Source organism: Thamnophis elegans, chromosome 8 (genome assembly GCF_009769535.1).
Source record: "Thamnophis elegans isolate rThaEle1 chromosome 8, rThaEle1.pri, whole genome shotgun sequence".
NCBI classification, from domain to species: domain Eukaryota; kingdom Metazoa; phylum Chordata; class Lepidosauria; order Squamata; family Colubridae; genus Thamnophis; species Thamnophis elegans.
Genome location: NC_045548.1, coordinates 11,035,744 through 11,061,528, shown reverse-complemented (window position 1 = coordinate 11,061,528; position 25,785 = coordinate 11,035,744). Strand labels below are relative to the sequence as shown.

The following is a 25,785-nucleotide window of genomic DNA, read 5'->3' as shown; positions in this document are numbered from 1 at the left end:
CGTGCCAGGCGAGGGGAGGAGACAATGTTGCCAGGCCTCTCGCTTCCTCTCTTCTCCGCCCGCCCATCCTGAAAGGAGCGGCGGCGGCGGCGGCGCGCAGTGCAGCGGTTGCGCCTCGGGAGGAGCTGAGCCGCGCTTCGCCTTGACTCGCCGTTTACTCCTCGCTCAGGTTGTTTTGGGTTCCCGCCGCTTTTTCTCGGGTTGCAGGTCCGAGGGAGGAGTGGGGGGGGGGGGGGTCCTATGGTGCTGTCTTGAGCCTTGGTGGTTTTCTTGAAGACGTTTCGTGACCAACCTAGGTAACATTATCAGCGTTTATCCCAAAGGTGTTGTTTTTTTTTTCAAGCGGCAACTGGATTTTGGGGGTTTTCTTTGAAGACGTTTCGCTTCTCAGCCAAGAACCTTCGGAAGAGCTGAAGAAGCTTCTTAAATAAGAAGCGAAACGTCTTCAAAGAAAAGCCAGAAAGTCCAGTTGCCTCTTGAAAAAAAAAGGGGACAACCATGACTGAGAATCTCCAAAGACATTTATCAGCGTTAGTGAGGAAAGGAGGTTAAAGGGCAAGGCCATCAACTCAAACTAAGCAGTTTGTTTATTTCTATTTAGGTTTCTATCCCTGGTTTATTTCCGTTTGTAGGAACACCAGGATAGGGTTCAGGATAATCTATGGAGATTCTCAATCATCCAGGTCAGGGTTGTCCAAAATTGCTTTTCCAAGAGGCAACTGGGCTTTCTTGGGGTTTTTTTCCTTGAAAATGTTTCGTTTCTCACCCAAGTTCTGAACTGAAAAAGCTTCTTGGATGAGAAGCAAAATGTTTTCAAAGAAAAGAAGATAAAAGTCCAGTTGCCTTCTGGAAAAGTATCTTTTGGACCCAGGAGAATTGATATAAAATGTACAGTAATAGTAAAATCGGTACAATAAAATTTAAAAACATGTATTATCATCTGAATGTGTGGCTGCATCTGATTGATCTTGGCTGAAGTTCAACAGTTGGCAGGGTCAGTATTTGAATGGTCAACCACCAAAACATTTTAGGGAAGTAGAATAGCAAAGCAAAGCAACTTCCTTAATTTGTCATCTATACTGAAGTTACAGTGGAGTCTTCACAAATTCAGATCCACTCAAGGAAATTTATGCTGGCTTGCATTGGCTACATTTAAATTCAATGGCTGCAAGTTTACTCATGTTTGTTTAAAAAAAATGCAATGAAAGTTTTACTTTTGAGTAGAAAAAGGTACAACTACAGGAATGTTATAGCCTAAATGCAGCTTTCAGTTTTAAAACTTTAGAAATAGTTAATGGATCAATAAAATATCTAACAGCAGGAAAACTATAATCTGAAGTTCGGAGGGTACAACCGGTGTATTTTAATGTGCTGAACAAAGCAGCATTTTAAAAGAAGTTTAACATCTTCTTCCAAAACAAAAGAAAAAAAAGACCCCTGGGAATGTTTTAAATAGTTGGCAGAATCGTACAGGAGGAGATGAGTTTTCAGGTATTTTGTTCTGCAAAAAAACATTGAAGGCTTGCCATGGTTTTCAAACAAGCCCAGTGAACTTTTGCCACATTGTTCTATCTGAACTTTCTGGATATTCTAGGAGAGCAATTCTGCATCGACTGGGACCTTAAATTAGAAAAGCACCCAGGAAAATAGTGGCTAACATCTATCTCTTTAATGTTGGTTGGGGAAAACACATTTTTAATCTATTGGAAGTAGGAAGCCACCCCAGGAAAACAGTTGAAAAGTAGTGCTAGTAGGAAATTGGGAAGGAGTTAGTGAATTATTTGAAGCTTGTCTTCACTATTAAAATGAGCAAGGAGAATTGATCACAGTTTGAATCAATTTAGGATGCTATGAAATTTGTTTGGGTCTGGTAGCTGTTTGGTAGCACTTTTTGTAACACGCTTGGGATTAGAAATCATGCTGGAGTCTTCTAATCATGATTGCAACCCAGAGAATATCATCCTGCCCTTTGTCCTTTCCCTGTCCTGCAGACATTCATTAACATAACCTTAAATCATGCTCTTGTTTTTTCTTCCTTTTCTTCCCCCCCCCCCTTTCTCATACACACACTGTTTTCATTTGTTCAGGAAATCAGTAATCCTGTACATTATTGGATATATGCTGTGAGGTGAACTAGGAGGAAAGCCAAATATAATTCTTTAAATAACTATTTCCGCAAATAGTAGCTCTCTGCATTTTTAGCCTGAGGGTGTGAATCCCATTATCTTAGGAATGTAGACAAAGGTTTTAAAAAGGATGTTAATAATTTATGGATAGTTTTTGAATATGTCAAGCTGTACAAAGGTGGTCTGGACCATGGAAAATTCCTCCAGCTCCTCTAAAAATGAAGATTGCGATGATCCAGAGTTACAGTGGGATCGAGTGATGACTGAAAAAGACTGGCTGAATTGCTGGGAAACAAACAATATTGGATTTCATAAAAAGGAAGAACATCAGTAAGTATTCTGCCAGCCAAGGAATCCTCATGAGTTTCAGCCTGATGGTCACTTTAGAAAAAACATCTCCACTTTGCAAAATGTCTGAAAGACGCTTGGCCCATTCATAGCATAGGTGCCAAGGGGCAAATGACCTCTTTTAAAATGCCAGTTCATATTTTGCCATCTTTGCTTTTGACTGAGCTGCTGTCATCAATTAGGTGTATGTATGTATGTATGTATGTATGTATATGTTTGTGTATATGTATGTGTACACACACACACACAAACATACATACATACATACATACATACATACATACATACATATATATATATATATATATATATATATATATATATATAAACATATACCGTATTTTTCAGAGTATAAGATGCACCAGAGTATAAGACGCACCAAGGTTTTGAAGAGGCAAATTTAAAAAAAAGTAGATAGGTAGGTAGAGGGATAGAAAGAGAGAAATACAGTAGATAGGGAGAGAGAGAGTAGTTAGGTAGGTAGGTAGGTAGGTAGGTAGGTAGGTAGATAAAGGGATAGAAGAGAAAGAGAAATAGAGAAATACAGTAGGTAGGTATGGAGAGAGAGTGTGTAGGTAGGTAGAGAGAGAAATAGAGAGAGAGAGAAATACAGTAGATAGGTAGGGAGAGAGAGTAGGTGTAGATCAGTGGTAGTCAACCTTTTTTCTACTTACCACCCATGGATCTTTCTTGATGGAAAAATTTCCTTACCGCCCACGAGTTTTTGCGCAAGTGTGGAACGTGAGCATATTTCTTTTTTTCAGACATGGGTTCTAAATTTGTTTCACAATTTAACAACTACTTTTACTCTTACGTTTTGATCTGCACTCCACACAGTCCTTTTTCCCCTCCTCTTTTCCCTTTTATTACAAACACCAAAAACAATGCTGTATTAGATGCCAATTTTTATTAAGTGTCACCATCAAAACAAAATTCCTTTGCCTGCCTTCTTCTTCTTTACCTTTCTTATAGTATTTCACTAAATCAAGGATCTCTTTTTCCCTTTTTTATTTTCTCCTTCTTCTTCCTTCACTTATTTCTTTTATTTTATAAGATAACAAAACTTAATTTATGAGCCAGACTAAACACTGCTTACTCTCCTCCTTTATTTTATCCCCTTTTCTCTATTTTTCTTCCCTTTTTTGTTAATTTTTTTTATCTTTTCCTTTTTATTTCCTTTTTTTTACCTTCCTTAGGGCAATGTACAAAAGTAAGGCTGAGCTAGTTAGCTCACTTATTATTATTAGCCAACAACAATTCTCTCCTGCCTATAACTTTTCTTTCTCCTATTTTGCAACTGCTCTGCTCCGCTTTATTTTATAAGATAACAAAACCTATCTGCCTGTCCCTGCTATCAGTTTCCACTCCTCCCCTTCCTCTTCCCATGTGTTTGCGTGCACGCGCACATTGGTTTATTGATGTGGTCACTCGCGCTTGTCCACTCACTCAAAAGGAGGTTTTAACCTCCGAAGTCCCTACCGCCCACCTGGAATCCCAAAACGCCCACTGGTGGGCGGTAGGGACCAGGTTGACAACCCATGCTTTAACTGATTGATGAGAATTACATTGATCAAGTGCTGTGCCAGCAGAAACACCTACCTATCTACTGTATTTCTCTCTCTCTCTCCCTACCTACACACACTCTCCCTACCTACTGTATTTCTCTCCCCCCCCCTTTATCTATCTACACTAGTGGATACACGTGGGAAGAGGACTGGTGGGCGGTAAGGAAATTTTTCCATCGAGAAAGATCCATTAGTGGGCGGTAAGTAGAAAAAGGTTGACTACCACTGAGTTAAAGAGCTTTCCAAAAGGAAAAAAAAAAGTTTTTGCACTCTGCAAACCTCCCAAAAATGGGCCCTTTTTTTTCCAAAAAAAAATGTATGAATAGCCTTGGGTGGGCTTGCGGAGTGCTCCTGGGGGGCTGGGGGGCCAAAAATGAGCAAAAAACAGCCCGTTTTTTGCCCTCAAAAATTGCATGCATAGCCTTATGGAGGCGCTTAGAGTGCTGCTGGGAGCGAGGGGGGGGGGCAAAAGATGACCCCTTTTTTCCTCATTTCTGCCCTCCCCAGCTCCAGGAGCTCTCTGAAAGCCTCCATAAGGGTATGCATGGCCATTTTGGTGAAGAGGCAGGGCTTCAGGAGGCAAAAAATGCTGTATTTGGTGTATAAGACACACCCAGATTTTCAGCCTCTTTTTTGAGGAAAAAAGGTGCGTCTTATACTCTGAAAAATATGGTAAGTTTGGTGGAAATAATTCAAGTCCTAAGCAAAGGCCTAATAATTCTTAAGACAGCATCTAAGAATATAGACAGTTCCAAGCAGGATAGCAGGTTTTTGTGTGTGTGTAAAATTATGTGCTCAGGTCTTGAAATAAATAATATTTCCAGATATCAAGGAAGGTATTGTTCCAAGGGTTCCATCACAATTGGTATAACAAAGGATTTCTTTTTCCCTAAGCATTCAGCTTTGATCTGCAAGTTCAAAATTATATTTTGTAATTTTTTCCAGTTGTTTTTCCTCAATCCTAGTGTCACCCGGAATAGCAACATCAGTGAACCAGACTTTCTTCTTTTCAACACTGTTATATCAAGCCTATTATGAACAAGTTGCCTGTTTGTTTGGATCTTTAAATCCCATAAGATCTTAACCTGCTCATTTTCCAAACCTTCTGAATTTGATTGTCCCAATAATTTTAACATATTCCAATCCAAAAGTTTCCAATGAATAATTCTGGCAACTCAATCACGATGCTGTTTATGGTCTGTAAATTTGACTTCAGCCCACCAATCAAATGGTCAATTCGTTTATCCTTTTTGCTACAAAAGTGACATGTGCTGTTGTTTGTTACATTTTGAATTTTTCCCTTCACGCCAATTAGTTGGCAAAGCTTGTTCTTGAGCTGATAAAATAAAGCCTTCAGTTTCTTTCTTTAAGACTCTTTATCTTAACCAACTCCATGTGGGTTTTTAAATCATTGTTTCTTTCTATATATCCTTCAAGTATTGGCCATATATTTGTTTGTTCTTCCAGTTAACAAATTGCTTTGCAATTGTGTCTTTTCTATATTCAGCCTCCACCTTTGTTGTTTTGAAGAACTTTCCTTGGTTGACTGTTTTCAGCAAAGGTCCTTAGCTTTTCTTAATATAGTTCGTCAGGTTGTGCTGAAGAAAACTCATTATTTGAATTGGCATTTTACAAATTATTAAGGCTGTATAAGAATCTTGAGTGTGAAGATCAATTATTATATGTTCTTTTTAAAAAATAACATTTTATTTTCTCTTTTTTTGTTCCAGGTTCCTGAAGAAATACCTGGATACTTTTGTCAATGGCAGGAAGGAATTAAGAATATTTTTTCCACTTTGTGGGAAAGCTGTTGAAATGAAATGGTAAATGAATTGTCAGATCATTTCAGTTTTATCTAAATTTTCTTATACCACTTCATGGATATAAACAAATAACAACTAATGAAACATGGGGGTGGGGGGAGATTGGGTAATTTTGTGGAGTCCCTCATATATTTTCAGTCGTGTGATATTCTCCTTCACTAGGCAAACTTAAGCCCTGTATAATGGTACCTTGCAACTCATCAAATATCAAACTCATCAATGCATTTTAACACGATAATTTTGTCCCTGTATTCAATGCACAAGTTAGAACTTGTTGGTGTCGGCTGTGACTCACTACTTTACTCCTTATGGGAAAAAATTGTTTGGTGCTCATCATATTCGGTTCTCGTTATGCCTTCTGGAACCAATTGAAGATGAGTACTGAGATACCACTGTGTTTCAAAATCTTCACGTTGCTAAATCGTTCTTCTCAAGATGAGAAATGAGCCAGCTTTCTTCAATCTGTCATCCTTCAGAGCTTTGGATTTTAGCATCCATCATCCATAAACATTAATAGACCAGATGGGACACATGGAGCTGGAATCCAAAACATCTGAAGGCTGTCTGGTTGTGAATATGGATTAGAATTTAAGCAATTTAATCTTAAATCCAATTTAAAATGTCTTCCTTTATGCCTTAATCAATTTATTGAGACACGTCATTGTCTGTTAAAACAAGCAGAAGCTGTGCAGAGACTAATAACCAGTTAAACCCCTTACAGATAGCCAGAGGTGTTAGCTGAGAATGATAGTCAATACGGGGTTGTGATTAGAATAGTCAAAGGCTGAAAAACATGTGACTGTCCAGATATTATGCAGGGAGTCCTCAATTTACAACCATTTATTTATTTAGTGATGTTCTAAGTTACAACGGCACTGGGGAAAAAGTGATTTATGACTGTCTTTCACACGTGTGACCATTGCAGCATCCCCATGATCACGTGATCAAAATTCAGCTGCCTTATCAAGTGGCCTGTATTTTTTTTTCAATTGAAGTGTCCCGGGGTCATGTAATCCACCTTTTGCGACCTTCTGAGAGGCAAAATCAATTGGGAAGCCAGATTCACTTAACAGTCATGTTACTCGCTTAACAACCGCAGTGATTCTGTGTCAAGAAAGGTTGTAAAATGGGTCAAAATTCACTTAACAACTGCCCTACTTAAGAATGGAAATTTTGGAATCAATTGTGGTTGTATGTTAAGGACAACCTGTAGTTCCTAAGCTCCTAAGCCTAATATCCCAACAACATCTAGAGGGATAATTGCCCCCTGTTCCTAGAGTAATCAACAAAATATGGAAGTTTTCTGTTTGAATAATAACGCAACCCATTTGCATGCACGTACTTTATAATGTATTATAGAAGTAAAGTCTTTGTTATTCACAACACCGCTTGTATCAAAATGGATTTTTCTATGTTTGTTTGTTTGATTGATTGATAGTCACCAAAGGAATCAATGTAATTTGGCATGTTTGGGGGCAGGGAGGGGTAATCTCATTTATTATAGCAATAGCAATAGCACTTAGACTTATATACCACTTCATAGGGCTTTCAGCCCTCTCTAAGCGGTTTACAGAGTCAGCATATCGCCCCCACAGTCTGGGTCCTCATTTCACCCACCTCGGAAGGATGGAAGGCTGAGTCAACCTTGAGCCGGTGAGATTTGAACCGCTGAACTGCAGATAGCAGTCAGTTGAAGTGGTGCTGCAGTACTGCACTCTAACCACTGCGCCACCTCGGCTCTTAATTACCTCAGTGCACTGATGGTTTATGATGCCATGTTTCATCAAATGTTCCCCCCTTTATAAGAATTCATCATCGGAATGAATTTAATCAACGTGGAAATAAACTTTTAAAATGTAAGTTAATAATCTGGACCAGTTTTACATTCAAAGCAGATGCTGTACACTCCTTCACGCGTCTACATCTTCATATTCCAATTTTACTATATCGCTATTGGGGGGGGAAATGGGGAGGAAGGCACCCTATGCTTTTAACAATGGGAAAAAAATCCCCATGATATTTAGCAGATTAAAAAGCCTTACAAAAAAAGCAGAGAAGAAAGTAGGACAGTTCAGTGCTGCTTCTTACCATTTGTATTGCATTGTGCTTCAGTTTCTTCAGTCCAAAGTTTTATTTGCTTTACAAATAATAGGACTTTCCACAGACAATATCCTGATTGTTATAATATGCAGTTGCCCACTAACACAAAGAGGACTTTGATCCGTCTTCTTTTATTGTAAAAAAAAAAAACAACACCTCAGTAACACATGAGCAAACATGGCATGTTTTATTGTTCTATATAGGTTAGCTGACATGGGACACCATGTGGTTGGTGTGGAAATTAGTGAAAATGCATTGAAGGGCTTTTTCGCGGAACAAAATCTTTCATTTTCAGAAGAAATAGTTCCAGAAATCCCTGGAGCTAAATTATTGAAGGTATGTATTGAACCCTCTGTTTTCATTGTAGAAATGTAATTATGCTTATTTGTGTAGCTTAGCCTCAATTTTTTTTTATCAGTAGTTAAAGTAGATACGTCTCTGTTTATTGATTTAAAGTATGGATTCTTGAAAACCGTGAATTAAAATAGCAACAATGAGGATTGGGCATCATTAAAATGCACGTAATGAAGTAATGGTGTTAATTTTTCCAAAAGTAGTATAGTAGGTAATTCATAGCATTAGGGCAGTGATGGCTAACCTTTTTCTAAAGGTGTGCCAAAACTGTGTGTGTCTACGCGTGCCCACCATCTGCAAATGCACGAGCAACCTCCATGCAAGGGGAAATTTTCACCCTCCCTAGGCTCCAGAGGCTTTCCTGAAGCCTGCAGAGGGCAAAAACGCCTCCCCCAGCCTCCGAGGGGGAGTCTGGGGGGCATTTTTGCCCTCCCTAGGTTTCAGGAAAGCCTCCAGAGCCTGGGGAGTGTGAAAGACAGGCCCAACGGGCTAACCGGAAGTTTGGAAATGAACTTCCGGTTGGGCCTGTTTTTTGCCCTCTCTGGGCTCTGGAGGCTTTCCTGAAGCCTGGGGAGGGCGAAAATGGCCTCCCTCTGCCCTCTGAAAAGCTGAAAATCAGCTGCGCACCGGAGCTGAGGGCTGCCGTGCCGGCAAATATGTGTGCAAATATGGCTCTCTGAGTGTATTAATAATGAAAGTGAAATTAAAATTATAATTATTATTGAAAGAATAGAATGTCTTGATGATAGAACTGAACTCCTTGATGAAAACTGCAAAATTCATCCCTGATTCTTCTTCTGAAGTTCCTTTATTTAAATGAAATGTAAATAAACACCTTGCATGTTTAAGACTAGATAGTTCACTAATTCTTAAGCATTATATACAATATATGCATATGGACATTTATACCTATTAAAGCTCATCTTAAATGAAAATTAAAACACTGCTTTTTTATGTGAATGCTAAATTATTTTAATGCTTAATTTTGTTTTATGCCTATAGAAACAGTATAGCACGGGCATTAAGAAAAAAACAACTAATAATAAAATAAGATAGTATGTTTAGACGTTAAAAATGTTAATTACATTTTTGTTGCTTTATCTTTTTTTTAAAAATCATTTATTTTTCATTGTAGTGCACATCTCCGAATATTTGTCTCTATTGTTGCAATCTATATGATTTAACCAGGTAAGAAGAAATTAATACTGAGTCTTTCCACACATTTAACATATTTGATGGTTTTCAACTCTACTTGCTATGAATCTATGGAAAATCTTTCTCTGGCTCAGGTGTGTATATGATGGGTAATGAGCTTTCATGCCATGAAAATAGACATTGGCTGAGCTCACACATCGTGCTAATATTTGATTAATGGGCTAGATTATATAGCCAGGGATCTATCATTTTCTTGAGCACTGAGCACTGTGACTTAGACCACAATTGAGCCCAAAATTTATGTTGCTAAGTGAAACCTCTGTTAAGTGAATTTTGCCCCATTTTACAACTTTTCTTGCTGCAGTTGTTAAGTGAATCACTGCAGTTAAATTAGTAACATGTCTGTGAAGTGAATCTGGATTCACCACTGACTTTGCTTGTAAAGCAGTTGTAAAAAATGATCACATGACCCCTGGACACTGCAATCGTCATAAATATGAATATTTATGAAATATTTGAAAATACTTTGAAATGGCCCAAAATTCACTAGTTCATTAAATCTCCTGATACTTTGATACTTGTATTATAAGGCAAGAATTTTGACGTTTTATAAGATCTAGTGCTCTTAGCAGAGTTTGGGGATTTGTGAGAAAGCTTAGTGAGGACTTCCTGGATGCCAGTTAGGGGTTTTGTAAGTGCAGTGGCATATGTCATAATGTGTTTCGGTTCACAAATGATCTTAGGTCAGAATGAACGCATCATATTGCAGCTTAGAATTATGTGCAAATGAAGCAATTATATCAATTCATTTTCTGATTTTTGGATTATCTCAAGCATATTGCAGTAAAATACATTCTCCCTAATTCTGCAAAAGTTTCAGCATCCATATCAAAGCTGTACCTTTTAGGCCAGGGGTAGTCAACCTTTTTATACCTACCGCCCACTTTTGTATCTCTGTTAGCAGTAAAATTTTCTAATCACCCACCGGTTCCACTGTAATGGTGATTTATAAAGTAGGGAAGTAACTTTACTTTATAAAATTTACAAAGCAGAGTTACAGCAAACCCCTACCGCCCACCATGAAAGCTGGAATGCCCACTACAGGGCGGGGCATAACCTTTTCCTAGGGGGTCACAGCAACACTTGTAATAACAACACAAATAATTCATACACCATTCGAAAGCCCATCAAAAACTGAGTTTATTGACACGATTTAATAGTCAGTATGACCACCATTAGCCCTTCGAACAGCATTCAAACGAGGTGGATAAGAACGCAACAAATCTTCAAACAGTTCCGTTCGATTTTCCAGATTTTTCAACACAGTTTCCAAATTCATTCTCAAAGTTTCAACCGAATATCGATTTTGACCTTGCTCCTGAATCATCAGAGCTTCCACTTCATCCTTAATTATGGCCCCAATGTTCTCTGCCGGATTGAGATCTGGCGAATTTCCCGGCCAGACGTCATTGCCCCAAAATTCGACATTGTTTTCCTTTAACAATTGCTGAGTCGCATTTGCACGCATGCAAGGAGCTTTGTCATGAAGAAAGACAGCCTCACCAACCACCAAGACATTGTCTGGATCACTGAGAAATGGAATGACATTCTCCAATAAAATTTTCTCACGGAAATAACTGCCATCCCAGGATTCCCCTTTATCCTTCAAAACCCAATGCAGTTTCTTGGCTGTGAAAATGACGAAAATCCCGATGCAAGTCGGATTGCGAACGATTTGTCGATATCGTTCATGTTTGGCGATGTCGTCGACGTCTTTAGCCCAAATTCGATCGTTCTGGAAATTCGGTTTTCGAATGGCATAAACGAAGAATTCGTCAGATGGCGCCAAATGAAGAAAATCTTCCTCGGTCCATTCAGACAACCAATCGCACAACCAAAGCCGATCTTGAACGTGTGTTTGAGTTTTCAATGGTTTGCAAATGACGTGGAATGGCTTCAAACCTTCTCGTTCTCGATATCGGCCGATTGTCCTTTGATCAACTCGTTTTCCACGAATTTGAAGGATTTCTTGGGCCACTTTTCGGTTTCCTTTTCGTTGTTTGCGACTGCCAGTTGCAATGATGGCTTTGCTTTCTTGGGACAGTTGCAGAGGACGCCCTTCTCCAAATTTTGTGAAACATTCTTGGGCTGTTTTGTTCCAATTATCAGTAACCCAATCCGGATGACGTTTCAATTTGTTTGCAATCCATTTTCGATTGATAAACGTCGCTCCAGCATCGCGAGCCTCTCGAAAGGCAATGCATTTTATTCTGTCAATGATCCTTTGTTCTTCCGAATCGAATTTTCCAGCCATTCTTAAAGCAAATTTAACATTTAATAGCTCATTCAATTCAGTTTTTTATGGGCTTTAAAATGAGGTGTCGCGGAAGTTGTAAACTGCTGTCGATCTTGCTGTGACCCCCTAGGAAAAGGTTATGCCCCGCCCTGTAGTGGGCGGTAGGGACCAGGTTGACTGTTTGTTTGTTTGTTTGTTTATTTGTCTTGTATGCCGCCCACTCCCGAAGGACTCCGGGCGGCTCACAAAAGACAAGGGAAAGGGGGGAATGAGACAAAGACAACATATTAAAAACAAAACCAACATTCACAATTTCTGTGGAGGTAGATGCTTCTCAGCTCCCCCCAGCCTGCTGGAACAGCCAGGACTTGGTGGCTTTGCGGAAGGCCGGGAGGGTAGTAAGGATCCGGATCTCAACAGGGAGCTCGCTCCAGAGGACTACCACTGCTTTAGGCTGTTTCTTGCTCATGTAGATTTTTAAAAGTCTGTGTGTGTCTGTGTTTAATGTAACATTGCTTTTCTGGTATGACTATAAATAGTGCTTACTGTGTTAATGTGACTTTTTTTTCTCTCTCACCCTGTAGCTCTGTCACTGGTCATTTTGATGGGATTTGGGACAGAGGTTCCCTAGTAGCTGTTAACCCTTCTGAGAGAGAACGGTCAGTAATTGGGGACTGCATTTTATTCCACATCAGGAACTACAGTGTTGCTTGTTGAGGCCTCGGAAATTGCTCTTTCTTACTGAGTGATTAACTTGTTCCAGTCATTCTGGACTGGGGTTACCTTTACTAAATAACTTTTGCAATATTAGATGAAATAATTGTTAGGATACTTGACATGATGAGGTCATTACATTTAAATCACAAGCGCACTTTCACAGGTAACATGTAGCATGTGGTTAGGCTTGAATGACAAAAGGACTCAAATATTTTATTCCCCTTCTATTGACAGCATTGCCTTAATAGGAGAGGCAGTGCAACATGTTCGTGCAGTGGACTGAATATACTGAGAGATCGATCAAGATTTTGCTGATGTATATGACTGTTTGCTTCAGAGTTGGTTTCCCATAAGAATAGCTTGGTATCTAAAATAGCTTCTTGTTCTGAACCCCCGACCTGTGAATAAACCAGAACACAGGCTTGGCTGTTTGCCACTGTTCAATTACTGAGATAACGAATCCTTTGGCTGAGGGCCCAGGCAACTCACGTTCAATAGAGTAGCTCTGCAGCAACCCAGATAGTTCAAACGAACAGACACGGCTAGAATACACAGATAGATTTTCTTAACTACTAATTCGAACGGTTGTTTCCTGCAAATGTCCCCTCCCAACGCCTCACCCATAATCTCTCTTGGGAAGGGCCAATCAACAACCACCTGTGCTTAATCATCTTCTGTGAGTATGCCTACGGAATTGCTGCTTCCGTTTCTCAGCCCTTCTCAATCTAGCATCAGGGACAAACTGCCTTTGATCCTCCCCACAGCTCCATGCCTCAGGAGCCTCCTGCTGGCCAACCAGCCTCTCTGGTCCCTGCTCTGATTCTGAACCCTGCCCAGGGTCCTCCACATAATCCAGGGCAGACTCATATGGTTCCTCGCTATCCGAGTCCATCAGCAGCTCAACCGGATCCTGCTGGGCCACAACAGCTTCTCTACAATTCCTTGAAACTTTTCTCCACGATTGTTTCATTATCCTTTTAGCCCCTGTATTGGGTATTGCTCACAACTGGATTTTTGGAGTGTTTTGCTTTTTTAATTTATTTCTAATCACCTTGGATAATGTTACTTGTTTCTGGAGATATTGGTTGCTATCTCTAAACTGTGATCTGTGTCTTCTCTGGACAGTGCTACCTGTCTTTCGTTGCACAGGCTGAGGATAGGTAGTCCTCAACTTATGACCACAATTGAGCCCAAAATTTCTTCTGTTAAGTAAGACATTTGTTAAGTGACTTTTGCCCCATTTTACAACCTTTCTTGCCACCGTTGTTAAGTGAATCACTGCACCTTTTTAAGTCAGTAACATGGTTGCTAAGTGAATCTGGCTTCCCTATTGACTTTGCTTGTCAAAAGGTGACCTTAGGACAACTGATTCATAAACATAAATCCGTTGTCAAATGTCTGACGTTTGACCACATGACCATAGAATAGAATAGAATAGAATAGAATAAGTTTATTTATAGGCCGCCCTTTTCCCTGAGGGGACTCAGGGCGGCTAACAACTTATATGGGAGGGGATACATACAATGACATATAACATAACATGTTATTAAAAAATAAGCAACATTCATTCAGCATTCGGGTGGGGGCGAGTTACTGCAATGGTTGTAAGTGTGAAAAACGGTCATAAGTCACTTTTTTTCAGGCCTGTTGTAACTTCAAACAGTCACTGAATGAACTATTTTTAAATTAATCTGCAGTCCTCATCTTCCCAAACTTGAACTTAGTTAAGGCTGACTAAGTAGGCTGTTCTGTAAGTAGAGCATGGATCTACTATGACATAAGCAGGGGTTTAAACATATATATTGTGTGCACGTAAAATCAAATATGCTGTTATAGCACACAAACCGAGCCAATATAAAGCCTGAATCTGAATATTTAAGTAACACCCTGCTTCTCCCCACCCCCCACCCCCCGCACACACACATATGAGTGAGATCCAGTATGCTGTTGTGCTTTATTTGTTTGTTTGTTTGTTTATTTATTTATTTATTTATTTATTTATTTATAGGGTTTGTATGCCGCCCACTCTCGAGAGACTCAGGGCGGCTTACAGATAAAAAAGGAAGGGGGAACATACAAAAAATAAAAAAACAACATTAAAATTCCACAACATTCATAACTTAGGATGGGGCTGGATAAATCAACAGCCCCAGGCCTGCCGGAACAGCCAGGTCTTGGTTGCTTTGCGGAAGGCCGGAAAGGTAGTAAGGGTCCGGATCTCCACGGGGAGATCGTTCCATAGGGCCGGAGCAGCTACAGAGAAGGCCCTCCCCCCGGGGAGTCGCCAGCCGACATTGACCGGCAGATGGAATCCGGAGGAGGCCTAGTCTGTGCGATTTTATAGGTCTCTGGGAGGTAAATGGCAGGAGGCGGTCTCTCAGGTAGAATGTGCCTCAAATGTGCCACAATGTGTATTAATGTTGTGGGGAAAAAATTGAACACTTGGTATATATGTCCTTCAGCTCTTAGGAAAAGGAAAAGGAAGCTGTAGCAGCTGTGTTGTTTCACACCATGCTAAGCTGCAGCATAGTTTTGGCTTGGCATAATTATAGCAAACAAACCTTTTCAGCAAGTCAGTTGTGCTTTAGTGTGGTTAGCAAGGCAATTGTCTGCCTCAATTGTGACTTAAAAGGATTCAAGAATTATAGCTCATCATGTCGCGTGAATCCAACCTTTCTCATCTTCTGCATTTTCAATTCCTTCTTTGTAATAAAATATCAGTTTTCCCCAGTATGTGTTTCTTGTCTTTTCCTTTTAGCTATGCTCAGTTGATACTATCACTAATGAACAGAATGTGTCGCTGCCTTCTAGTTACTTTGTTGTATGATCCAAGGAAACACAAAGGTAAGACATTGGGATTAAAGTCTCAGCTAGATATTGGGAAAACCCTGCATTCTTTGTAATTGGAAGCAAGGTTTTAAGATTAGAGATTAGCATGGGATTGGTTTGGCACAGTGTTTATAAACTTTGGTGACTTTAAAATGGGTGGACTTCAACTCCCAGAATTCCCCAGCCGGCAAGGGGAATTCTGGGAGTTGAAGTCCACCCATCGTAAAGTAGCCCAGTTTGAGAAACACTGATCAAGCATGATTAGAGGGGAGACTTAGCAAGTCTAAACAGATAGGGGCCCTCAGTGAATGTTGGTCTGAAAACCTTTCTAATCCTTTCCACTACCTTTACTCTATTTGTTCAGCGATTTGCGTATTTTTCATGGCAATAGAATAGAATAGAATAGAATAGAATAGAATAGAATTCGTTATTTGCCAAGTGTGATTGGACACAGAAGGAATTTGTCTTCGGTGCATAAGCACTCAGTTTAAACCAGCTTTTAAACTAGGCAACCATGCTAATTTTGTTTTTTAAATCTATTTAAAGACACGATTTAGTGCAAAAAAAAAAATGATTAAAACAAACCAGATCATGAATGTATAAGAATATAATATAATGAAGAATCAAAATATTCATGATTCTCCGAAGTATGGCAATGGCAATTTAATTTTTTTTTAATCTACTATTCAATATTCTAGGAATCTGCCATAATTTTATTACATTCAGTTCAGAACTAAAACTAGGAGTGCCGTTTCAGATTTAAGAGCAAGCCTTTGCATAAAGTTTCTCAAGTGACTGTCCTTTTTCCCCCCCTCACATTTTTACTGCCATTCATCTATTTTTCGAAATAGAAATTGACTGTTACAGACTGAATTGACATTAAACTAAATAAATCCCTGAATTCTCATTTCTTAAAAATGAACACTTAGGGCTTTGACTGGGTTTTCTTTAACTTCTGGATTCCTAACTTCCTCTTTTCTGTTGTAGGCCCACCATTCTATGTTGCTGATTCAGACGTGAAAAGTTTATTTGGTGAGTCGATGAAAAAAAAAAGCCCAAATGTGCTTTAGAGAGGCACTTGCACTCTTCAGGAATGAAAATGCTTATTGTCACAGACTAGGAGGGAACAGAGCCATGTCAACTATTCCCCGAACCAGTATCTTAATATGGTATTTGGGGAAGGGGCTGCTGTTACCTCCAAATGTCTGATAAATCTAAAGTGAGGGGCATTTGTGTCAACCTACATTATTTCCATAATCAACGTAAATGGCATCATTTGTACACAAAAAATCTAAATTTAATAGACAAAACATTCAGTGCAATGAAACATTTCCGTCGCGTGCAAAGTCCACTAAATTGAGGTCTTTGAAATAGAAAGTTGTTCTGACCCCCCTCATTCCACACCAAAACACACCCCAAGCCAGAGATAAATTACAGCATTTAATTAACAGACAAACAGGTCCTTGGAAGCAACCCGGCACAGTCAAGCTTGGGCAGCAATAAACACAGATAAGGCTTGGCAGCAATCCAGCCTGCCAAGCTCATACAATGTTCTCCGACATTCAATCCTGTGTTGACTTCTGCAAAGAGGGGCGTGTGCACAAATAGACTTTTTATAGTCTGGAGAGGAGCCTAATGACCACCAGCTGAGTGCAATTACCTCCTGTAACTGCGCAACTGTTCCTGACGCCTATTAGCTCTTCGATGCCCTGCGTCCAGGAACAACTCACTACTGTCGTCTGGCTCACTTTCCCTTGTCTCCTCCCCACTGGTCCAAGGCTCAGGTGCCTCCTGGTGGCCAACCAGCCTCCTTGCACCCTGCTCAGAGTCGGAACCCTGTCCAGGGTCCTCCACATCCTCCAGAACCGACTCATAGGGCCCCTCGCTGTCGGAATCTGGTGGCAGCTCCAACGGTTCCTGCTGGGCCACAACAGAAAGTGTACATCAAATAATGCATTCTGCTGATGTGGATATACATTTGCTTATCAAACGATTGTTCTGTTTGGAGGTCAACTACTCAGGCTTATTCTTCTGACCTATTGTTCTACGTACTCTTCTTAGTAATGCCTGGGAGCTGATGTTTAGAAACAAATGCAGCATTTTCTATATTGAAAATATGCAGGGATATTATGTAGGAACATTTATTTCCCATCTAGGAAATCCAAAACAAAAACAAAAGCTCAGGATTAATATCAACGACCTCAAGCTATTTCTGCCAATTTTTTGTGCTAGGAATAAAAGAAACTTGAATCTGCACATCTAGCAAATATATACTGTATCCTTCCAGCTCAAGGTTACTGCTTCCATGCTGAGTTCTAGTAATTCAATCTAGATTCTTGAATTTATTCTAACTCTTTTTAGATCCCAGAGTCATACTATAAATCTAACACCCCTTTGTGTTCACCTTTCCTAACTACTTTGGACAAAATTCATTTTGCAGACTTAAGACAGGAAGTTTTCTTTTTGCCTCAATCCATACCCAGTCCTGTTATCTTGACTGTGCCACATGGAAATGACGCATTTCTCTGCACTGCTTCAAGCTAGTTGAATCTAGAGTGATGCCTGTGGAAAACGTTCTTGTTGCCATGGCCCATGCTTGCAGAAAGCTGTACAAGGGACAGTAAAGAATACCTCATATTTGTGGTAGCCTTGTGTTACCATGTCTCATGACATATTGAGCAATGCTCTGTGAGAACAGTGCTTGGGCGGTTGGACGTTGACAACAAACATGGTCCGTAAGGGATCAGAACAGAACAGAATAACAGAGTTGGAAGAGATCTTGGAGGTCTTCTAGTCCAACCCACTGCTCAAGCAGGTAGTCCTATACCTGTGATGGGAACCTGTTCTGACCCCTCTCATTCCACACCAAAGCACACTCCAAGCCAAAGATACTTTACATAATTTATTAACAAACAGGTCCTTGGCAGCAAACCGGCACAGACAAGCTGGGCAGCAATCCAGCATAGATAACCCATGGCAGCAATCCAGCCTGCCAAGCTCACAAAAAATGTTCTCCAACATTCGTTCCTGTGTTGACTTCTGCAAGAGGGGCGTGTGCACACGCAGTCTTTTTATAGTCTGGAGAGGAGCCTAATGACCACCAGCTGAGTGCAATTACCTCCTGTAACTGCGCAACTGTTCCTGACGCCTATTAGCTCTTCAATGCTGTGCATCCAGAACAACTCACTACTGGCATCCGGCTCACTCTCCCTTGTCTCCTCCCTACTGGTCCAGGGCTCAGGTGCCTCCTGGTGGCCAACCAGCCTCTCTGTGCCTTGCTCAGAGTTGGAACCCTGTCCAGGGTCCTCCACATCCTCCAGAGCCGACTCATAGGGCCCCTCGCTGTCGAAGTCTGGTGGCAGCTCCAACGGCTCCTGCTGGGCCACAACAGGAACCTATGGCACACGTGCCAGAGGTGGCATGCAGAGCTCTCTCTGTGGGCATGTGTGCCATTGCCAGCTGCTCTTCTGGTTTCTGGTGAGCACATGCCAGCTGGTCTTCACAGGTGCTGGAGCACAGGAAAATGGCCCCCAAAACAGGCCAATTTTGGCTTAAAATGGCCTGAAAACTGCCCCAAAAGTGCCCCCAAAACAGGCATGCACACCAGCCAGCTGGTTTTCAGGTTTCCGATGCGTGCAAGCGCAAACATGCACTTCCGGTTTGGGCACTCGGTTCCAAAAAGGTTCACCATCACTGCCCTATACCACTTCAGACAAATGGCTGTCCAGTCTCTTCTTAAAAAGCTGCTGTGATGGAACACCCACAACTTTTGACGGCAAGCTGTCCCACTGGTTAATTGAAATGGTGCAACTGCTTCTACTACTGTGTATCTTAAAATGCTGGGCGAGTCCTTTGCGTGACATGCATTTTGAGAGACTGTCCCAAGGTTTTTGGCATGCACAGTGCTAAGAGAAGCACAGCATTATTTTAAAATCTCATTTCTCATGCAAGACTCTTGTCTTAGTTGGAAAATGCCTTCCATTTATGGAGGGGCTGTCCCCTGTTGGTTGGCTACCTCTGGTAGAAGAGGTAGAATAACATCTCTCAATATAAATGCCCATAATTGTTTTCTCATGCTTGCTGCTATTTGCTATGGCTGCCTGGCTGCATTCATAGTCTTTCATTCAGGGTTTGTTTTTTAGCTCAAAAGCATGCAGAGGAAATAGCTTCACCATCATACACCAATATTGCAAAACCTATTAACAGCCTCCCTATTAATTAAAGCATTAGGTGAGAGCACAAAGTGATTAAAACAAATTTTATCATAGCAGGGTATAAACTTACGAATCCTATTTTGACAAGAGTTATTTAAAAATAAGCACTTTTTTCCCCATATGAGGCATTTATAATGCGCAACAGAAGGGGAAAGAATAGTATATTCAAAACCCAAATAATAATGAATAGCACTTAGCACTTAGACTTACTGTATATACTGCTTCACTGTGCTTTACAGCCCTCTCTAAGCGGTTTTCAGAGTCCACATATTGCCTCCAACAATCTGGGTCCTCATTTTACCCTCCTTGGAAGGATGGAAGGCTGAGTCAATGTTGAATGTTGTCAAAACCATTGAAAGTCATTTTTTTCTCTCTCTCTTCCCTCCCAGGAAACGACTGCAATATTCAATGTCTTGAAAAAGTCTATAGTTTGGAAGACCGACATAAGAAGTGGGGTTTAGATTATTTATGGGAGGTTTTATACTTGATTATATTGAAAGAACCGAGATGACTCCTAGGCCTACTCCTCGGAGGATGAGAAAAGCCACATGGTTTACAGACACCATAATGTTTCTGATCTGAGGATTGATCATTCTTCAGATACTTTCTTCTATTATCAATATCTCTGAGAATAATTTTCTTGAAATTTGCCTTTGCAAATAAACCTACATTGTTAAAATGGAATGTCAAGAGTCACATCCAGATTTGTGCTTTCTCCCCATTTCCCCATCTATTGGGTTAATCCTAGTAATTGGCATTATGCCGAGCTAAATACATTTGTAATATTACACAATATTGACTTTGCTTGGAAAGATTCCTTGGCTATCGGATGCTCAGTAAAACGTTGATTAGAGGCCTCCTGTTGTTTGTGTGTGTTGCCTTTTCCAGTATTTCTGCTTGGTCCACCACCTAGTGTATGCCACACAGCTTTTCTCTTCTTTTTAAAAAAAATAATATTTCTCTTGTATAAGGTAAAGATTTCTGTATAAGGCTATATAAGGTAAAGACTTCACTCAAGTCGAGCTTAAAATTGGATGACTATATGGATGTGTATGTAGTTTTCTGACAAGAGTATGGAAGAGACTCCCCACAGTTGTTTTCCAAGATATATTTTTCCAAATACTATTGTGAGATCTTGATGATCTCTTATCCAAGGATCAGCAAAGATCAGTTTTGCACCGGCATCTGCTTTGAGGAACAAGTTCAGCCAGGCAATCTGAGGCAGGAAGAGAATGTGCCAAAATGAAATTCCAGAAGTCAGAGTCATTGAATTAGTTTGGGCAGATTTCCCTGCATGCAATCCTATTGCTGATATATTTTTAAGCAGTGGTAGGAGTGCAAACGTTTGATCTTGCTTAGGAGAATGAGTCATTTTCCCTGGTAAGAAATCACTAACTGGGTGAGGGAGAGATAAATAATAAATTATTGGCAAGGCTCAGGAGAACCTTCAACTCCAGTAACTTCTGCTGATACTATCCCTGTTTGACTGCTATCACCTGTCACTTATACCAAGCTGTTTGGAAAAAGAGAGCACAATGTGTCAAAAGCTGGTTCATACTTTATGGGCAGTTCAGTTTGTGATTGGTACACAAATAGATAACACAAAGGCCTGGTTTTGTTTGGTTGGCAGTTGTTTATTTGAAAAGTATTAAGAGAGTAGTTTATGAAAGATTTCCAGCAAATAAGAACACCTCACCTGTTTATAATTTGAAAAGCACAATCTCTCTCTATGTAAAAATAGCTGTGTGTGTCTTTCTGTGTTCCAACAAAACTCCGGAACGTCTCGAGCAATTTCAACCAAACTTGGTACACAGATGACTTACTCTCTTGAAAAAAATACTGTGGGGGTAAGACACCCTTAACACCCCTTGAGGGGGGGGTTTCTGTTAAGATACAGCCTGTTGTGCCTTAAAATGGCTTCTACTGTACAGCACAGTGGAGTTGCCATGATAACAGCTTCACAGTACTCCACAAGGGGGGCTCCCTGTGGTAAGGGAGAAAATCCAACATTAGAAATTACATTTGGTCCGGACATTTTCCCCCTATAAATAAATACCCGGGCAACGCTAGTATAAAAATATAAAAGGAGGAAGAAAATAAATGTGAGCATTGGTTTTTTAAACATTTATTATATTTAAAAGAAATGATATATTATTATAAGAGTTTATTGTATTATAAATTACAAATGGAAATAAGGATCAGAAGGGATAAGGAAAAGAAATGTGAGATGAAAAGAAGAAGGAAAAAAAGCAGTGACTTCTGACTCTTCAGTACCGTTGAGTACAAAATACAGTTATGGCCTTCCCTTTTTGCTTTATATTTCTCTTAGAACTGATAAGCCAGATTCACTTAAGAACCATTTTACTAACGTAAAAACTGCAGCAATTCACTTAACAACTGTGACAAGAAAGGTTGTAAAATGGGGCAAAGCTCACTTTGAGTTGGCCTCCTCAGGGTGCCGGCTGGCGACTCCCGGGGGGAGAGTCTTCTCTGTAGGAGTGCCTTCCCTCTGGAATGAGCTGCCCCCGGAGCTTCGCATAATCCCCGACTTCCGGTCCTTCCGGCGCGCCCTAAAAAGTTGGCTTTTTCAGCAAGCCGGCCTGGCCTGAATAGAATAAATAATAGAATAAAATAAATTATTAATTTTAAAATTAATTATTAATTAATTTTAATTAACAATTAAAAATTGATAATTTTAATTCTAAATTTGATTTAAATTGTCAGTTGAAGGTTATTGGATTTCCTATTTAATCTTTTTAAACTTTTGTTATATGTGTTTTTATATTGTACGCCCCCACCCCCGAGTCCTTTGGGAGAAGGGCGGCATATAAGTCCAATCAAACCAAACCAAACTTGCTTAGCAATGGAAATTTTGGCTCAGTTGTGGTTGTAGGTCCAGGATTACCTACCACTCTATGGTAGTCCCAAATCAGAGTCTCACAGTACCTTTTAAAACAGATTTTATTATAAGACATAAGCTTTGGCTCATCTGATAAATCAAGTGAAGCTCACAAAACCTTCATACCTTAGTTTAGTTTAGTTTAGTTTAGTTTAGTTTAGTTTATTTGTCTTGTATGCTGCCCACTCCCAAAGGACTCCGGGCGGCTCACAATAGACAAGGGAAGGGGGATAAATAGACAAAGACAACACTTTAAAAACGCAACATTCACAATTTCCGTGGGGCTGGATGTTTCACAAGCCCCGCCCAGCCTGCTGGAGCAGCCAGGACTTGGTGGCTTTGCGGAAGGCCGGGAGGGTAGTAAGAGTCCGGATCTCCATGGGGAGGTCATTCCAGAGGGCTGGAGCTGCAACAGAGAAGGCTCTCCCCTGGGGAGTCGCCAGCCGACATTGGCTGGCAGATGGAATCCGGAGGAGACCTAACCTGTGAGATCTAATCGGTCTGAGGGAGGTAATCGGCAGGAGGCGGTCTCTCAGGTATAATTATATTATTATATAATTATAATATTATCTTATAATAATTTAGGGTTTTTTAAATCTGCTACTAGACTGAATATGATATGAGCTTTACTCAGTGAAGTCTAAGTGTTGGGAAACATTTTTTGTCTTGCTTTATTTCAGGAAACAATAATAGAGAAGCCACAGAAAATACATAAAAGTGATGTTCTGATCTCCAATATTTTCTTTTAAATGCAGTATAATCCCAAGCCAGTTATTGGCACTTGTGAATGGACAAGATGTTTCACTGCTGGGAGTTATTCCCTCTTTAGTCAATTTATGGGGCATATACTATAGCCAGCTCCTTGCCATCTTCTCCATCCACCTCCTGATGTGTGGTTCTGTTTTAAGGTGCCGTGAAGGAATTTCACCCAGAGAAGAAAGAAAGGTTTGGCTTATATACCACCTTCTTATCATCATTGCATCTTTGATGATGGCACTGGGTCATCAGATACATTTCAGGAGTAATTGGTAATTATAGTACTCTGATCTTGAAATGTGAGATTCAGAGATCCATTTCAGCTTAAGGGTGAATATAGCCAAGTAACAGGAGACACTTTTAATGTTAGCTTCTCATCAGAAGTGGGTTCCTACCATTTTGCACCTATTCGGTAGAACCGGTTCATCAAATCTACCGAACCGGTTAGAAGAGGTTCCACCAATGGACCCAAAAAGCAGGCCACACCTACAGAAGAGGGTCCAAAAAATTTTGAAACCCACCACTGGCAAGGATCTTGTAACTTGACATCTTTAAGACTTGCATGCTTCAATGCCAGAGTTTCTGAATAGCTACTTGGACCGACCTAAGTACTAATTCATAATTTCATATCCGGTCACATGGGCAGCAAGCCACTCCCATCCGGTCACATGGGTGGCAAGCCACTCCCACAAAGGAGGCCACACCCACAGAGTAGGTTCCAACAATTTTTGAAACCCACCACTGCTTCTGTTATAGTGGTAAGTCCACTATCTCCCCATAACAATCTGCCATATTGAATGGATAGTAAAATTGAATTGCACGTGGCCAAGCCTTTCTTGTCCTCTAGAATTAGCCCCTGAAAATACCAGAATTTTTACTTTCTAGCCTGTTTTTTTCTCTCTCTCTAAAAGGCACAATGAGTGCATGTAAAGGTGTGCTTACAAAAGAAAGATTGTTGAACCAATTATTCTGTATATCAGAATGTTGATATTCATTCACTGGATTGTCTTTCTACCTGATCTGTTGCCTAAAGGAATCCAGAGCAGCAGTTCCATTGATCTCTATCCTTGCAGCTTTTTTCCCTAGCAGTCTTCACTACATGAGGACAAGGTGGCATTTAATCTTATGTCAAGATAATGATTCACAATTGACTATGTAGCAGATACCCAACAGACAGAAAGAGCTGGAAGGGTAGAAGATTGGTTGACAATAGCAATAGCAATAGCAGTTAGACTTATATACTGCTTCATAGGGCTTTCAGCCCTCTCTAAGCGGTTTACAGAGTCAGCATATCGCCCCCACAGTCTGGGTCCTCATTTCACCCACCTCGGAAGGATGGAAGGCTGAGTCAACCTTGAGCCGGTGAGATTAGAACCGCTGAACTGCAGATAACAGTCAGCTGAAGTGGCCTGCAGCATTGCACCCTAACCACTGCGCCACCTCAGCAAACTGATATAGGGGAATTTGAACCCACTTACTCTCAGGTCAAATAAGTGTTCTGCAGATCCCAGATACTTGAACCAAACTGCCTTTCTATGTAATAGCAATGGTGAAGACCTTGGGAAATAGGGCGAAGAGATGCTTCCTAGGGAACAGGTTAAGAGGGAGCATAGCAGGGGTGGGTTCTGGCAGGCACTACTGGCGGTTCATTCATGTGTGTGCTTTGCGCACGCATGCACAGTGCAATTAAAATTGTTCTGCGCATGCACAGAACTGAAAAACAAGATGGTGCCATTGATGGCGCCACCTAGGGAACTGGTTCGGGGTGTGGCAGGCCTGAGTTGCTGCCGGTTCCAGCGACCCAGGCCGCCAAACCACTACCAGTACGGCCAAACTGGTCCAAACCGGTAAGAACCCACCACTGGAGCATAGCCTCCAGCTGTTATTATGGGCAGAATAAGAGGTGAGGAGGAACCCTCCCTACAGTATATTATTGGGCGCTGAAGGTAACCGCAAGAGAATTGTGATTCAGACTTGGTAGATTCTATTAATGTAGCATCACAATAAAGGGGAATTAAATTATTTAGTCATATACCCCACCTGATCTACCTGGTAAGGTTGATATCCTATTCTTATCCTATCTGTCGATTTAGCAAGACAGAGAGGTTAAAGGCGGTGTGCTTGCTTTTATTTTTTAACATATACTGCTTCCTAACACAATAAACACTAGGAAGAGCTAGCCATCTTTAGGAAGAGCTTCTGCTAATTCTATACCTTTTTCATGCCAAAATTTCCTTTATGTTTGCTGTAATTCCTTTGGTAGCTAATTTGTCCCAGTGCCTTTTTGTAATTCTGTTTTTGATACTGATCTGTTCAATGGTCAACCAAGTTCTTTTAAAAAGAATATTTCCCTTCTTATAAGTTGTGTAAGGCATCTTGGTAAATAGAACTTTGTTTTCCTCAGTTTAGGTATAACAACTACATTGAACATTAAACTATCGAAAGTACAGGGACTTATTTTACCATTGCTTTTTTCCAATATCTTTAATTATTTTATTTCCTAATTCAAGCTTGGATTTCCTGGTTACCCTATCTTACTAATATCCTTTTGGGATCAGCCAAGAACAGTGTTTCCACCTAGTCATTCCTGGCTTTTTAGATTT

At 40.4% G+C, this 25,785-nt stretch overlaps 1 protein-coding gene across 3 annotated transcripts; it reads left to right on the top strand.

Annotated features, from left to right (window-relative positions):
• The first annotated feature begins 61 nt into the window (after positions 1-61).
• On the top strand, positions 62-20,383 carry TPMT (thiopurine S-methyltransferase). 3 transcript variants are annotated; one of them, XM_032223198.1, is made up of 9 exons: positions 62-169; positions 2,305-2,456; positions 5,770-5,862; positions 8,166-8,298; positions 9,452-9,504; positions 12,352-12,426; positions 15,243-15,328; positions 16,301-16,345; positions 19,917-20,383. In XM_032223198.1, the coding sequence occupies exons 2-9, from the start codon at positions 2,317-2,319 to the stop codon at positions 20,036-20,038; spliced, it is 747 nt and encodes a 248-aa protein (XP_032079089.1). In that variant the 5' UTR covers positions 62-169; positions 2,305-2,316; the 3' UTR covers positions 20,039-20,383. The 3 variants fall into 3 exon arrangements, with proteins under 3 accessions (XP_032079089.1, XP_032079088.1, XP_032079087.1); XM_032223197.1 differs by having other exon boundaries at positions 2,295-2,456; XM_032223196.1 differs by having other exon boundaries at positions 2,278-2,456.
• The last annotated feature ends 5,402 nt before the right edge of the window (positions 20,384-25,785 follow it).

Excerpts from the sequence above, each read along its gene's own strand:
- TPMT (XM_032223196.1), top strand. The coding sequence starts at position 2,287 with ATGTCAAGCTGTACAAAGGTGGTCTGGACCATGGAAAATTCCTCCAGC. Across the intron at positions 8,299-9,451 it reads CTGGAGCTAAATTATTGAAG|TGCACATCTCCGAATATTTG; the intron begins GTATGTATTGAA and ends TTTTCATTGTAG. Across the intron at positions 9,505-12,351 it reads AATCTATATGATTTAACCAG|CTCTGTCACTGGTCATTTTG; the intron begins GTAAGAAGAAAT and ends CTCACCCTGTAG.